Here is a 16,610-nt window from a genome sequence, read left to right on the forward strand (position 1 = left end):
CTCTGGATCAAATGTTGACATAGTTGATCATGTGCCAGTGCTTTGATGTTGCTGTTCCCTGGTTACCCCTTCAAAAAATTCAATCAAGTTGGTCAGACACAGTTCTGAGGAAGGGTCACCGGACCCGAAACGTTAACTCTGTTTTTTCCTTCACAGATGCTGCCAGACTTCCTGAGCTTTTCCAGCAACTTTGTTTTTGTTCTTGATTTACAGCATCCACAGTTCTTTTGGTTTTTATTTGGTCAGACACAATGTCCTGTTAGCAAAGCCATGCTGACTGTTCTTGATTAATCCCTGTGCCTCCATGTGCAGATTAATTCAATCCTTCAGAATTGCTTCCAATAGGTTCCCCACCACTGAGGTGAGAGAGACTGGCCTATAGTTTCCTGGTGTATCCCTTCTTGAATAACAGCCCACATAGGCTGTCTTCTCGTCCTTTGGTATCTGTCCTGTGGTGAAAGGAGTTGAAAATCTTTGCCAGCACCTCTGCTATTTCCTCCCTCACCTCACTCAACAGCCTGGGATACATTTCATCTGGTGCTGGAGATTTATTGATTTTTAATCCTGCCAGAACCTCCTCTCTGTCCGTGCTAGTTCTTTAAGTATATTGCAGTCCCTCTCCCTGATTTGTATATCCACTTCATCCCTTTCATTGATGAACACAGACACTTAAATTCCAGCTGCTGCCCTGGTGAGATTTTAACCCATGCCCTCAGAACATGAGCCTGGCCTCTAGATCACAATTCCAATAACACTGTCATTTTGCCACCATTTCTCCAATGTCATTCTGGTACTGTGTCCAGGTGATTATTTTTTTCTATATAAGCCTGGACAGTGAGCATCTGTACTGAACAGAACTAGGTAGCATTATAACCAAACCCAATGTTTTCCTCACTGTATGCAAGAGCACATGCTTGTTCAGCAGTGTTGCTGGCTGATCTGCCCCTCCCCAACCCTGGACCCTGAACTCACTACTGACATTCTGCCTAAGATCAGCTTCATTCGGCATAGACATGGAATCAAACAGGCACCCAAGTTGCCAAAACAACACTAGTTTGAAGTATAAAACTGTTATTGTAGGTGCTGAAATGGAAGTTTTAACTGTGAAAATTCATTTAGTTGCAAATGACAAAAACAAAATTTTTAATTCAATACAAACTTCAGAGTTTTCACATCCTTCTTCCACCTGTACCTGAGCCGCTAGCAAAATGCAATCTTATCTGCAATGACTACTGCAAAGTCACTTAACTCCCCAGGTTCAGATTATTTACAAATGTTCAGACTGTCTCTGGCAACACCCAGTACAGGGGAAGCCTGTATTTGAACCAGAAACAGGCAGTCAGAGGCTTCCAGTGCAAACCCAGGTTCCTAAAATTATTTGCTTCAGGTGCTCTCTGTCTCACTCTCTCCAGTCATCTGACTGGAAAGAAGACAGCATAAGCCAATGCCCACGTCTTCGCCCATATCCTGTCCCTGGTCTCATTACTATGGCAGTTATCAAGCTTTGTCCCTTGCCCCACAACCACATACCCCCACCCCCGAAGAAAGTCCTGGAAAAGCAACATAAAAGGCAGAAATTCAGCATCTCAAGTCTCCATCCCTTTTTGCTCTGCTTTATCAATAGGAAACACAAAGCTTGGGAAATTCAGCCCTATTCTTTTCTACCTTTCTTGCTCCTTGACTTGCAGTTTTGCATTTTTGCTTCCCAATATGGTCACTCTCAGTTATTTTTCTTTATTTTCCTCCTCACCATCAATTCTCTCCCTTTCTGTTTTGATGTTAGAAGAGTAGTTTTACCAAATTTTGACAAATGTCCCTGTGAAAAAGTTTTTGAGAAGATTTGTAGTTTGGCTTGTTGATGCCGCTGTTGACTTGCTTGCTTAGCTGGTAAGTTTGTTCGCAAATGTTTTGTCACCATGCTGGGTAACATCATCAGTGCACCTCCTGTGAAGCGTCAGTGTTCTGTCCCACTTGCTATTTATGTGTCTTGGTTTGCTGGGATGGGTGGCATCAGTTCTGGATTTGTTTCTTAGTGGTTGGTATATGGGGTCCAGTTCTACATGTTTGTTAATGGAGTTCAGGGTTTGAGTGCCAGGCCTCCAGGAATTCTCATGCGTGTCTTTGGTTGGCTTGTCCTAGGATGGCTACGTTGTCCCAGTCGAATTGGTGTCCCTCTTTGTCCATGTGTATTGCTACCAAGACATATGAACAATTATCACTCATTTCAATACACATGGACAAAGTCAACAACTGCAATACTGTGAAAAACTACATTGTATCAGACTTGCAAGTAACAACTCTAGGATACATCTGCACCAAAAATGTTTCTGCAAAATACCAGAAGACTAAACTGGAGCAGACTGCACATTCCAGTCCAATCACATGCTTAGTCTAATGTATTGTTGTGGCTAAATGTTAACTTTTATTTTGCTGAGCCTTTTGCTGAACAATTAGCTCAGACCGTTACATCCTAATATTTCAGTAGCACAACCCACTCTATACAGAATATCACAAGGTGTGACTTTTTCGAAGTGTTCATATTCTTTACTAAACAATTTACAACAATAACTGAGACGGGTCTTAAAAATGTATTGTCTTGCAAAACAAAAAGAAATCACTGCAACTGTACTGTGGGGTTTAAGTTCAATAGAATCCCCATGGCACCATGTTTCTAAATCTCAGTAAAATCTGCCTGAGGCAGTTTTGATCTAAATGAACAAGTTGTTCTATTCAAAGCTAAATGTATTTGATGACTGTTCAATTGACTGTGATGGACATTGATAACTCTCTTTTGAGCAGTATCAAAGGGATGCTGATACTGTAACAATGTTCAAAAAGCTGTGGTTTTAAGCTTTGATTTCTGCTGCATTGTATGGCTTAGAGGGAATTTCACAAAGATAAAGTAATCGATGCTCCATGCCAGGTGCTGCAACTGCTCTTTTGATTTAAATTTTTCATATCATTCATCATCTTGATGCCAGCTATACCAACTAGGACATGATTGCACCAACCAGCCTGTGGCTACTACTTCCCAGGCTGTTCTGAAGAACATAAGGATTGCTTTCATTGACCATCAGTTGTATATGCTATTAATCACTTTGGCAAATTAGTATTCATTTGGACTACACAGTCCAACCATTGAAGCTGTGCCTCCATCACCGTAAGCTGCATGCTGCTTGTGTTTGCCATTTGAGAACTTTCATGTCTTGTGCAATCAAGCCACAAAGTAATGGTCTTGGTTGATACTTTTGAGTTCTTCAGCTGACATGTGCAGACAGTCCATATCTCTCAGCTATACAGAAGAGTGGCAAGAACCATAACTTGGTAAATCTTGATTTCCATCAACAGCTTCATGGAACACTTTTCAAATGCTCAAACACTCTGTCTTCAAATGCATCATATGCCGTTATAGTGCAGCTCACATACCCATTGTTATGATGCCAGTTGCAGCAACACTGCCAAGACAGGTGAATTGCTAATTTGTTTTTGGCTTTGGCCTTGTATTATCAGAAGCCAGGTGAAATATCATCCCCAACTTTGTCAAGGTTGAAAGCAAAGCTGATGGGACAGAAGGTACATTCCTAGCTGCTATTTAAGTTTTCTGCAAGGAATTGGAAGTCATGTTCCGACTGAGCTAACAAAGAACAGCCATCAGCAGACAGAAGTCTCCACTGATCCTCGCTCTTGCTGACAGATCAGTTAGAACAAAATCCTACTTGTTCTGAAGCTGGTGCAGATGCAAAATTATCAACAAGCTGTGGTGCATTCCGCAAAATGGCAGCTCAAAACTTTCACAACCATCTTGTTTCAGTCCACTGCTCATTTGGAAAGCATTTGATATCATGATGCACATTGGCAATGTTGAAACACTTGGCAGTCCATCTGAGATTTACCAGAGTATCCCATGATGCTTGCCTGTTCATGGCATTGGATATGTATTTTTCGGTCAATAAATATGGTTAACAAACCTTGATTCTAAACAGTAGCATTCTCTTGCACTCAGACAATGCAGGGACAGCCAGCCGGCTGGAGACCCAGCGATGTAGGGATGGTTGTTAGACTGGGGACCAGTGCGGGTGGTCAGTGACTTGCAAGCCCAGTCAGGCCACATGTGGAAGGCCCCTGTGCTCATCTACTGCAGGTCCTTTCTAAAAAGACTGTAAAGCTTATCTTTTTAACTTCATTTCTTATTTTTCTATCTTATACTATGAATAACTGTAAGGTAATGTAACTTTTTTTCCTTTTCTCTCTTTAATTCTCTATTTTGTATCTAAGATTTGTACCTAGGTACTTTGTACCTAAGATGGCACTATGTGGGGCAACATTGTAAACTTTTCACTGTGCTCCTGTACTTGTGTACTTGAGTACACATGACAATAAAGGGTATTCTGTTCTATCAAGTGTGAAGATAATATCAGTGGTGCTGTGGTTAGTGTGGAAACTAAACTGACTCTTAGACAAAATGTCTTCTAAAGCTGTCAAAATGATTCTATTCCAGAACCATCAGACAAATGACTTTCAGCCATAAGAAAGTTTATCACTATGGTTGGAACTTGACAAATCTCTCGCATGTATACAGGACAATAAGCAGGATATCCTCAATCTCATGACATGCTTCTACAGTCCATTCAATTCCAACATCTACTCCAATTGTGAGATTATAAGTTTGACGCTACATTTGTTCATACACTTGTGACAGGATAGCATTTCCAGGAGCCTTGCTCTTTGACTTTTGATTGACAAGTTGGACATGGTCAGTTTATCCTCATCATTGAAGAATTATCTGCCTTCTTCTGATCTCACCAGACTTTTACAAATTAGACCAATCCATGCCAGTGACTTCCCAGTCACTGTATCTCTGTTTGAAACACTATGGCTACTCAAAGTCTCATTGCTACAATACTTAGAAAATTACCATTGTAAAGAACTATGGAACACAGTATGTGCAGACTCTGCCTTTTGACCTCCAAGGTCTGCATCCTAATCCTACAGAGCACTCCACTTTCAGATGTAGATTCAGTGTGCAACACTTAAAATCGCATCTGTTTCCAATGTTGATTTAACTACTCAAAGTTACAAGTCTGAATCATAGAATCCAACATTAGACGAGAATCTCTCCAGCGTTCCTCAAATATAGAATCATAGCATAACGCAACATAGAAGGAGACAATTCAGCCTATCGGGTTGACACTAAAACTTTAGAAAAGCAATGCAGTTAGTCCCACTCCTCCACTCTTTTCTTGATATTACTTTTTTTCCACCCTCTTCTAGAAGGTGTCAGGTTTGCTGTTGTTAAAGACTGGTATTGAATCTGTATACATTATCACATCATGCATTTTCAGGAGCCTTTCTTAAAATAGGGAACAAATGGTGGTTAGGACCAAGGCATCTCCACAAAACCCAACTTGTACACCATCCACAACTCCTCTCCTCAATCCATTAAAGACACAAACATGTTGTAGAATGAATCAAGAAAGATGCCTGAAAACATTTATACATGGGATTAAAAGTAAAACAAATTTCATCACATTGAAAATAATCTGATTCATCTGCAGAGGATACAGAATATAGAGCTTTACATAATGCACCGTGACAAGATCTGTCAATGCTTCAGTAAGGTAGTCAGTCTGATTTTTTTGTATTCGCAAATATATGTACATGTATCAATGCTTTGACGGTAGTCTTGCCAAAGTTAATGTCATGTAAATAATGAAATACTGCTTCAGACTGCAACAAATGGGTGAAAACTAATTTAAAGGCAGCTCCCACAACCATTTTCAATTATATACACATTGCTCCTGTGTAAAGTAAAACGAATCTTCACCTGTTGGCAGTTCACCCCACCTAGAGCCTCTCGAACTAACTGAACATTTCGATTGCATTACACATCAATTGCTGTGCACTGTCTTGGTAGAAAGGAGAGGTGCGCTAAAGGATAGGGAACAGATGAGACCCAGTGGATGAAGGGCTGTACAGAAATATATTCAAAATTAACATTGTTCAAATATTACTCAATACCTCTCTATAAATCTAATAATATAGATTATACAAATAAAAATTACAACTGAAAAGTTGATTCAGTTTTAGCAAGAAGTCTCAAAAAGGGTTTTTAAAACTCCAGATAACTTTTAATTGGAATTTGAGTTTTTCTCCAACATTATGTTTCTCTCATTCTATTATTTCAACATTTGGAAAAAGTACACTTTCCTGTAGTAACCAGCCTTTATCAGTGAATGGTAATTTCACTATTCATTGTCGATAAGATACATAACAAAATCAGAATGCTCAGTAAACAATAAACAGAGAAAGTGTCAGATTTCTTAAATTGGGTGAAGCAGTTTGAAAAGGTAGGTGAAAGGCCAGATTAACTCTCGGAAGTGCATTAATCATGTTTACAAGGAGCTCAGAAGGTGAGAGAGAGGTGGACATATATGTACAATACTGGCCGAGGTTGTCAGCCACTTTTGTTTTACTCCAGTCACCAATTTAATGAGCAAAGATCACAAAATACACTTTGGTTACAAAGCAACTTAGGATGTGTTTTGATGAAAATGTTTTGGGCACGTGCACTGGGGAAGACTGTGAGTGAAACTGGGTGAACAGAACCAGGATATTAAAGAATCTTTAAAAAAGGATAAAAATCAAAGCTAGTCATAAAATACAGTCTGGATGTTGTTAAAAAGAGTAAGTTCCTATGTGTTAACAAGCTTGAGAGTAGATTTTCTTTAAATGTTGATGTTCAAACAGCAGCAAAGAGAGGGATAGCCTCACTTAAAATAAGGAAGTAACAATCATGCTAATGCACTTGACAGCTCTCAATAGATAAGGGGAAACTTCTTGAAGACTGGTTAGAAGGCAGAAATTACACAAAGTGAACTAGTGTAAGATAATAGGCATTACCACTGTGTTGGGGCACAGTTTGATCCCTAGTTTATTACATTCCCTATCTGTAGTCATTTGATGGGAAGATTACTTGTGGAGTAGCTGCAGTTATTCCCAAGCCACCCTTCGGTACCTTCTGGTGTCAGGATTACAACACTATCAGTCAATGTTTGGGGAGGAAAGAAAATAAAATTAATTGCTAATGAGAAAGCCAAAACACATGATAATTCAGAGATAATGAAATGTAGGCCTGTTACAGTGAAGAATATATATTAGAGGGAACAGGGGTGAAATTCCTCTGGATTAAAAATGGGAGCAAGTCTGTTTTTACTTAAAATTAACAAATTGCATTCTCATAACACACGTTCTGGGAATTTATTGTAAAATATAGTTATTTCCCATTTTATTGTTAAAGGATAAAATTTACCCACAGTGTAAGCGTGTAAAGGATATCAGGACCTGTTATTAACGAACTTCACTCTGTATCTGACCTGACAGAACCTGATGCTAACACTGGATGCCACAATGAAGTGCTTTATTCCCAAGCAACAGCATGCATCAGCTCGGTGAACATTATGTTCACAAAACACAAATATTTCCTCAATTACATCCTTTATTTGAAATTTATTTTAAAAGAAACACTTATTTTACGTCAGATAAGCTCCAATCAAAGCTCCAAGTCCATTAACATCACCCACTGGTTCTATCAAGAAGATCAGAAATCACACGACACCAGGTTATAGTCCAACAGGTTTATTTGAAAACCTGTTGGACTATAACCTGGTGTCGTGGGATTTCTGACCTTGTCCACCCCAGTCCAACACTGGCACCTTCACATCATGTCTATCAAGAAGTGCGTTCATTGAAAATACTGATCAACCTCTGTTCAATCCTCGACACCAAAAGATGCTGGCTTTGTTTCCAAACAGTACTGTTTATACATTGACCAGAAGATTTTCCATAACCAAGTACTAGTATTTCAGAATCCCACTGAATTGTTCCCTCACAGCCTACATTTTGGTAAAGAGCAATTGATTTTACAGCACATCTTCCACAGGACTATTTTAACTTAGTAATTGCCAAGTTCCTACAGTATTTCATTTGTGTTCAACACGTCCTTCAATTTGCTTCAATAACTGTGCAATGGTGTGTACTATGTGCTAGTGAGGCCAAAAGTTGGAAAATAATACAACTGAATGTATGGCTAGACAGCTGGTGAAGGACAGAGGGCTTTGGATATCTGGATCATTTGGGTCTCTTCCAGGGAAGGTGGGACCTGTGCAAGAAGGACAGGTTGCAGCTAAACTGGTGGGGCACCAATATCCTGGCAAAGAGGTTTGCTAGTGCCACTCAGGAGGGTTTAACCTAGTGTGGCAGAGGGTGGAAACCAGAGCAGTCGGTCAACATGTGGAATGATTGAGGAGAAGACAGAGGTTAAGCACAGAAAGTCTAATAGGAAGAACAGGTAGAGCCGGGTTAATGAACACGGCAGGACTGGCCTGAGTGTATTTATTTTAATGCAATTTTTAGGACTGGAGACTCAATGTTGCAGGGTTCAGGTAGAATAGTGAGGGATCTAAAAGAGTTGGGGAAGTTGCCTTACTGATTAAGGGGAATGTCACAGCTGCACTATGGGAGAACACCTTGGAGAGCTCATCCTGTGGGGCCATATGGGTAGAACTTAGGAATAAGAAAGGTGCAATCACCGTGATGGGGTTATAGGATAGGCCTCCCGATATCCAGTGGGAGATAGAAGAACAGATATGTGGGCAGATTGTGGAAATATGTAAAAACAACAGGGTTGTTGTAATGGGTGGTTTTAGTTTCCCCAGTACTGACTGGGACTCACTTAATGCCAAGGCTTAGATGGGGTAGATGTGTTAAGTACATCCAGGAGGGCTTCTTGAAACAAATATGGAGATAGTACAACTAGGCAAGAGGCCATACCGGACCTGGTATTGGGCAATGAGCTCAGCCAGGTGATCAAATTTTCAGTGGGGCAGCATTTTGGGTTCAATGACTATAATTCCGTAAGTTTTAAGATACTCATGAATAGAATAAGACTGGTCCTTGGGTGAAAGTGCTAAATTGGATGAAGGCTAATTACAACAGTATTAAGGCAATAACTGGAGAAATTAGATTGGGGTTGGCTGTTTGAGGGTAAATCCACATCTGACATGTGGGAGTCTTTAAAGGCCAATTGATCAGAGTTCAGGACCAGCACGTTCCTGTGAGGATGAAAGATAAGGATGGCAAGATTCGGGAACCCTGAATGATAAGAGATATTGAAAGGTTTAGTCAAAAAGGAAAAAGAAGCACATGTAAGGTTTTGGAAACTGAATTAATACCAGGAATATAAAAGATGCAGTAAAGAACTTAAGCAAGGAATTAAGAGGGCTAAAGGGGACCATGAAATGTCCTTGGCAAGTAGGATTAAGGAGAATCCCAAGGTATTTTATATGTATGTTAGAAGCAAGAGAAGAGCTAGGAAAAGGGTGGATCCACTCAAGGACAAAGGAGGGAATTTATGTGTGGAACTGGAGAAGTGGGTAAGGTCCTTAATGAGTACTTTGCAACGGTATTCACCAAGAAGTACATGGATGATGGTAAGATTAAGGAGGGGTATATTGATATTCTAGGGCATGTTAATATTAATATTAAGAAGGTGGTGGTGTTGGGTGTTTTGAAAAACATTAAGGTAGATAAGTCCCCAGGATCTGATAGGATATATCCCAGATTATCGAGGGAGGCAAAGAGGAAGATTGTTGGGGCCTTGACAGAGATTTTTGTATCTTCCTTAGCCACATATCCAGTCAAAATGTCAGACAGGTAAGCTGCTTCTCAGTCTCTGGGGAATACGCAAGGGGTATATTTTGGAGCCAGGCATCCTGAAGGAGTTGGCGGAGGGCAGGGGGGAAATGTCAATATTCCCAAGATACTAAATAAATAATTTAGTATTTACCGTGGAGAAAGACATGGATGCTATGGAAATAAATAGTGATGTCTTGCAAACAGTCCACATTACAGAAGAGGTGGTGTTGGATGTCTTAAAAAACAAAGGTATATAAATCCCCAGGACCTAATCAAGTCTATCCCACAACATTGTGGGAAGTTAGCAAAGAAATTGCTAGGCCCCTTGCTAAGATATTTGTGTCATCTACAGCCACGGGTGAGATGCCGGAGAACTGGAGGGTGGCTAATGTTGTGCCTTTATTTAAGAAAGGCCGTAAGGAGAAGCTTGGGAACTATAGACCAGTGAGTCTGATATCAGTGGTGGGCAAGTTGTTGGAGGGGATTCTGACAGATAGGATCTACAGGTATTTGGAGAGGCAAGGACTGATTATGGATAGTCAACATGGCCTTGTGCGTGGGAAATCGTGTCTCACTAACTTGATTGAGGTTTTTGAGGTCGTAATCAAAAAGATTGATGAGGGCAGAATGGTAGACATTGTCTACATGGCCCATAGTAAAGCCTTTGACAAGGTACCACATGGTAGATGGATCAGTAAAATTAGATCACATGAGATTCAGAGAGAGTTTGCCAATTGGATACAAAATTGGCTTGATGGTAGGAGACAGAAAGTGGTGGTGAAGGGTTGTTTTTCAGACTGGAGCCTGTGACCGGCAGTGTTCCACAGGGATCGGTGCTGGGTCCACTGTTGTTTGTTTTTATGTAAATCATTTGGATGAGAATTTATAAGGCACGGTTAGTAAGTTGGCAATGACATCAAAACTGGTGGTATAGTCAACAGTGAAGAAGGTTATGTAAGATTATAAAGCGATCTTGATCAATTGGGCCAATGGGCTGAGGAGTGGCAGATGAAGTTTAATTTGGATAAATGCAAGGTATTGTTATTTTGGTAAAACGAACAAGGGCAGGACTTATGCAGGTAACGGGAGGGCCCTGAGTAGTGTCATTGAACAGAGAGACCTACAAGTTAAGGTACATAGTTCTTTGAAAGTTGCGTTGCAGGTCGACTGGGTGGTTGAGAAGGCATTTAGCATGCTTACCTTCATTGCTCAAACCATTGAGTATAGGAATTGGGACGTCACGTTGAGGTTGTACAGGACATTGGTCAGGTTTCTTCTGGAGTATTGTGTACAGTTCTGGTCACCCTGCTATAGACAGGATATTAAGCAGCTGGACAGGGTTCAGGAAAGATTTACCAGGATGTTGCTGGGACTGGAGAGTTTGAGTCATAGGGAGAGGCTGAATAGGCTGGAACTTTTTTCACTGAAGCGTAGGAGGTTGACATTTTATCAGGTTGATAGAACCTTATAGAGGTTGATAAAAACTTGAGGGGCGTAAATAAGGTGAATTGCAAAATTCTTTTCCCTAGGGTGGGGAAGCTCAAAACTAGGGGCCATATTTTTAAGGTGTGAGGTGAAAGATTTAAAAGAGTCCTGATGGACAACTTTTTCACATAGTATGTGGAATGAACATCAGGAGGAAATGGTAGAGGCATGTACAGTTACAACATTTAAAAGACATTTGGACAGGTACATGAATAGAGGTTTAGAGGGATGTGGGCCAAGCGCAAGCAAGTGGGACTAGTTTGGTTTGTGAAACTTGGTTGGCATGGATGAGTTGGACCTGTTTCCTTGCTTGTATGACTCTATGACCCTCCTTGCAACAAAGTGCCTTTATGTAATATCTTCCCTTGAGCAATGATGTGTGGGAACACAAATCCCATCTGTTTATGATGCAGTAAATTAGAGAGTTTCAAGATACAAACACCATCCAGTGAGATAAAACCCTGCAGAGATCAAAAGTATTCAATCAAAAGTGTATGCCCTGCACCCATGTTTTAATTTAAAACTTCAAGTTTGGTATGCATGATGTCTACAATGAGGGGGGAAGTAGGGAATAGGAATAGGGGGAACATCTACTACTTGCAACCTCTCCTCCACTCTTAGAGATCAACTACCTCAACATCTATACAAGTGACTACTACATAGTTCTACTCTAATGGAACAGTGGTTGTGATCTCTAGGATCAAGGTTGCCAAGATCCACAACTGTAAATTTATATCAAAATGTGTAACTATGTTAACAATGTATTTTGCTTCAGAGCCACATCTGTACCAGAGATTAAGGAAAGATACATTCCACAGTCAAATAACAATCTTTCAATGAGGAATTTCTACCAGATCTAATCAGGCAAATTATTAAGAAGGAAATACCTTAATTTTTTTTTGATTGTGGATTGCGGATTGCAGACCTCACTAGCTACACCAATATTTACTGTCCATCCCTAATTGCCCTCAAGAAACTGATGGTGAGCTGCCTTCTTGAAACACTACATTTCATGGGTAGTTACAGCCTCAATGCTGTTAGGGAGGGAGTTCCAGATTTTGATCCGGTGACAGTGAAAGAGCGGTGATATATTTCCAAGTCAGAATGGTGAGTGGCTTGGAGGGGAACTTGCAGGTGGTGGTGTTCCCCTGTATCTGCTTCTAGATGGAAGTGGCTGTGGGTTTGGAAGGAACTATCAAAGGAGCCTTGTAAATGGTATACACAGCTGTCAATGTGCGTCAGCAGGAAGGCAGTAAACGCTGATGACGATAGATGGAGTTCCAATCGAGCAGATTGCTTTGTCCTGGAGGGTGTCAAGTTTCTCAACATTACGGCTGCACTCATCCAGGCAAGTCGATAGTACTCCATCACACTCCTGACTTGCACCTTGTAAGTGACTGACAAGCACAGGGGAGACAGAAAGGGAGTCGCTCACCGTGATTTTCTAGTCTCTTACCTGCTTTTTTGCTAATGTATTTATATGACTGTCCAGTTCAGTTTCTGATCAACAGTAATTCCCCAGAATGTTAGTACTGGGGACTGAGTAATGATAATGCATTTGAACATCATGGGAAGATGGTCTTCCTGCCACACAGTGTCAGGCAACGTTACTTGCCACTTAATCAGCCCAAACCTGGATATTGCCCAGATCTTGCTGCATTTGAACACAGACTGCTTCAGTATCTGACGGGTTGCAAATGATGCTAAACATTATGTAATCACAAGCAAACATCCCCACTTCTTATGAAAAAGGGCAGGTCATTTATGAAGCAGCTAAAGATGGTTGGGCCAAGGACACTATTGCAAGGAACTTGGGCTCTTGTGACACAGTAATAGTAACCCTACCTCTGAGCCAGAGGCCCAAGTTCAAGTCCCACCTGTTCCAGATGTGTGTCATAACATGTCTGAAGAGATTGATTAGAGGTCGTTTTATACTAAGGAACTTGGCTAGGGAATTGTGTGGCACAGTGGTAGTGCCTCCACCTCTGGGCTGGACGGCCCAGCTTCAAGTCCCAGTTAATTTTTAGGGCTGTTATGGCATAGCAGTGATGTCTCTACCTCTGGGCTAGAAGACCTGGATTCAAGTCCCACCTGTTCCAGAGGCGTGTCCTAATGACTCAGAACAAGTTTATTAGAAATACCTATACTAACGAACTCCTGCAGAGATGTCCTGGAGCTAAGATGACTGACCTTCAATAACCATAATCATCATCCTTTGTGCCAGGCATGACTCCAACCAGCAGCAAGTTTAATCTGATTCCCACTGTCTTCAGTTTTGCTGTGGCACCTTGATGCCACATTCAGTAAAGTGTGGCCTTGATTTTAAGGGCAGTCACTCTCATCGCACCTCTAGGGTTCAGCTTAGAACCAAGGCTGTGCACCCTGGTGGATCCCAAACTGAGTGTCACTGAGCAAGTTATCCCTTTGCAACTGCTGTTTAATAGCCCTTTCCATCATTTTATTTACTGGTGATTGAGTAGACTGATAGGGTGCCAACTGGCCAGGTTGGATTTGTCCTGCTTTTTGTACACAAGACATACCTGGGCAATTTTTCACATCACTGGATAAGATACCAATGCTGTAGCTATACAGACTAGATAGGAAGTGGCAAGTTCTGGAGCATAAGTCTTCAATACGATTGCCATAATGTTGTTGGGGCCCAGACAGACTCTTTGCTCTATCCAGTACCTTGAGCCGTTTAATTACACTGAATTAAGACTGGCATCTATGGAGCTGGGGACCTCTGGAGGAGGATGAGATGGATCATCCACTGAGCATTTCTGGCTGAAGGTTCATGCAAATACGTAAGCCTTATCGTTTGCACTAATGCGTTAAGCTTCCTCATCAGAGAGGATGGGGATAGTTGTAGAACTATAGTTCCAAATAACATTTTACCAAGGAAGTCATGTAACGTGAAAAAACAATGACCTCACCCTATTGAAATGTATAGCCCACTCACAATCTTAACCGCAGACGTAAAATACCAAATCCTCGTTCATAAAGAAAGGGTATTTTTATATAACAAACTGAACTACTACGTTAAAAATAACTCAGAGAAATAACATCACATTTAAAATTATTCACATTTTTTTCTAAGATGCACGCATTTTAGTGATTTTGTTTTAGTTCTTTACGCCTGCAGATCTCTTTGTAGGAAATCACAAACCCTCCGCTGGAAAGGGTTAATTGCGGTAGCACTAGGACCCTGCGCATCTCTCCCCGTTCAAATTTTCTGACTGGGATTGTGATTCCCCATAGAGTCGAAAACTTTGCAGCTAAAAAGATTCTTGCACTTTCTGCACAGCGAGACTTCCCGCTGTCTGCCCCTTACCCAAGCTGGCAGGCTTTTGTTTGTCCTCTTTCTGGTGACGTTCTCTTCGTTTTCCAGGAGGTAGAAGGCGTCCCTCAGTTTGTTCTGTTTGCTCTCTCTCCGCATTTTCCAGCCCATCCATAGCATCAGTCCGAAAACCAGAAAGCTCACACTCAGCCCGAAGTAACCGGTTAGATAGATCAACATGAGCCACAGAAGTGTTTTGCCGAAGCGAGTTAACAAAGTCATCATCTCGGTGGCGGCCACACTTGGAGCCCCGGGTTCATCAGGGGTCCCGCCAGTTGCGGTTGGCGCTCCCTCCTCGCGAGCGCTGTACTTTCGATCCATGGAGTGATTTTTTTTTTTGCTCAATTTGCACAAAGGAAGGCTTTTTAAAAAATTACAGGACAAACGAAAAAAAATTGAAAACAAATAAGTGGACTAGTTTTAGTGAAGAGCACGGCAAGTCATCTCAGCGCGAGCGGCGGGGGGTTCCTCCCAAATTGCAGCAGACCAGACTCCGGAAAATAACGAATCGTACGATCTCAACACGATTTACTAGGTGTCAGAGATGCGTACTTGTGTTAGAGAAATCGCGGTTACACTCAACCCAAGTCTGTCCGCAGCAAGAACTGAAACCAAGCCCAACCTCCCTTTCTCTTATAGCCTCTTCCTAGAGGGCGTTGCTCGCGTCTGCATCCTGAAGAAATTCTTTCCTGAGTCTGTGCTTTTTCTTAAAAGAGAGAATTTGGACATGTTTACAAATCTCAAATTCATTTCCAACCACGCTTTTTCAACTCCAAAGAGTCCAGGAGAATACTCAACTCATACTGTATCCGCAAAGTCTGTTTAGGGCGGTGACTTGGCTGTTGTATTTTGATTTTGAAGTCTTAAAGTTTTGTCTCAAATCGAAGACCAGTTTCACGCCTAAGCGAGTGAGCCAGAACAACCCTCCAACCTCCACATTCAGCCGAATGTAAAATAAACTTTCGTCACATCCGTTCACTCTCGCATTTTTTAAAAAGTACCATCTTGTTCTTAAACATATGTTATTTTTAAAAAGTAACCAGCAGTTTCTCAGTTCCAGCTAGTGATGCGATGACAAGTGAATATTAACCTTATTATAGATCATACTGCATATTTCAAAAGGCCAAGTATTAACCATCTTCTGATAAAGGGTCTAGGCCCAAAACGTCAGCCTTCCTGCTCCTATGATGCTGCTTGGCCTGCTGTGTTCATCCAGCTCTGCACCTTGTTATCTCAGATTCTCCAGCATCTGCAGTTCCTACTATCTATTAACCATCTTTGCCAGTAACAAAGATAGAAGTTGCTGGAAAAGCTCAGCAGGTCTGGCAGCATCTATGAAGAAAAATCAGAGTTAACGTTTCGGTTCCGGTGACCCTTCTTTCGGTTTTTTACCGTTGCCAGTTGGCAGGAGGATTTATTCCGAAATTATTGTGAATGATGAAGGTTTTAAGATTGCTGTATACGTAGAGTTGTCAACAGCATAACGACTGAGAGCTGTGTACCATGAACCAGTTTAGAAATGGTTTTCCAAGTTTATCATAATGAAGGTACTTTCATATACCCACATGGAAGTGAGCTGTCCGTCAAAATGTCAGGTTATAAAAGCAAATTGAGTGATGCTCCTAAGATGTGATATTACGTTCCCCCTATCCCCCCCATCCCCACCTTTTCCAACTACGTACCTCACCAGTCCCTGAACCAGCAGCTCCAATGGTCATTTCATTAAAGATCCCAAAAGTTATCGACCACGACTAGAGTTTCCAATAGTTCTATATCCCAACCAAAGTAATTTAGTGCTGATTGTATCAGTGTCAGTTTTCATAAAGTAAAAAAAGGAACATTCTGAAGAGCACGGCAGCAGGAATAAACTTTTTAAAGCCTGGATATCTGGTGTCAAGTTTGAAAACTATCTAAATTGTTCTTAGGTTGTGTCATTTAGATCCAACTATCACTGTAAGCTGTATTATACATGGTCACATGCTTGCCAACCTTCTATTGGTAGAACAATAACAGTAAGCTTTTCACACGGTAATATGCGTTTATCTACATCTAATCAGCAGTGATATCAAATATGAGAGAATATACTATTTCTTGA

At 41.1% G+C, this 16,610-nt stretch overlaps 1 protein-coding gene across 1 annotated transcript in view; it reads right to left on the minus strand.

Moving 5' to 3' along the window:
* Positions 1-15,461, minus strand: part of esyt1a (extended synaptotagmin-like protein 1a) — a 129,581-nt gene extending 114,120 nt beyond the window's left edge. The window contains exon 1 of the mRNA XM_048618902.1: positions 14,510-15,461. Coding sequence (XP_048474859.1) covers positions 14,510-14,836 — 327 coding nt within the window. The 5' untranslated portion in view covers positions 14,837-15,461. The remainder of the gene's footprint in view (positions 1-14,509) is intronic.
* Positions 15,462-16,610: the final 1,149 nt, after the last annotated feature.

Source organism: Rhincodon typus, chromosome 41, assembly GCF_021869965.1.
Source record: "Rhincodon typus isolate 14 chromosome 41, sRhiTyp1.1, whole genome shotgun sequence".
NCBI classification, from domain to species: Eukaryota; Metazoa; Chordata; class Chondrichthyes; order Orectolobiformes; family Rhincodontidae; genus Rhincodon; species Rhincodon typus.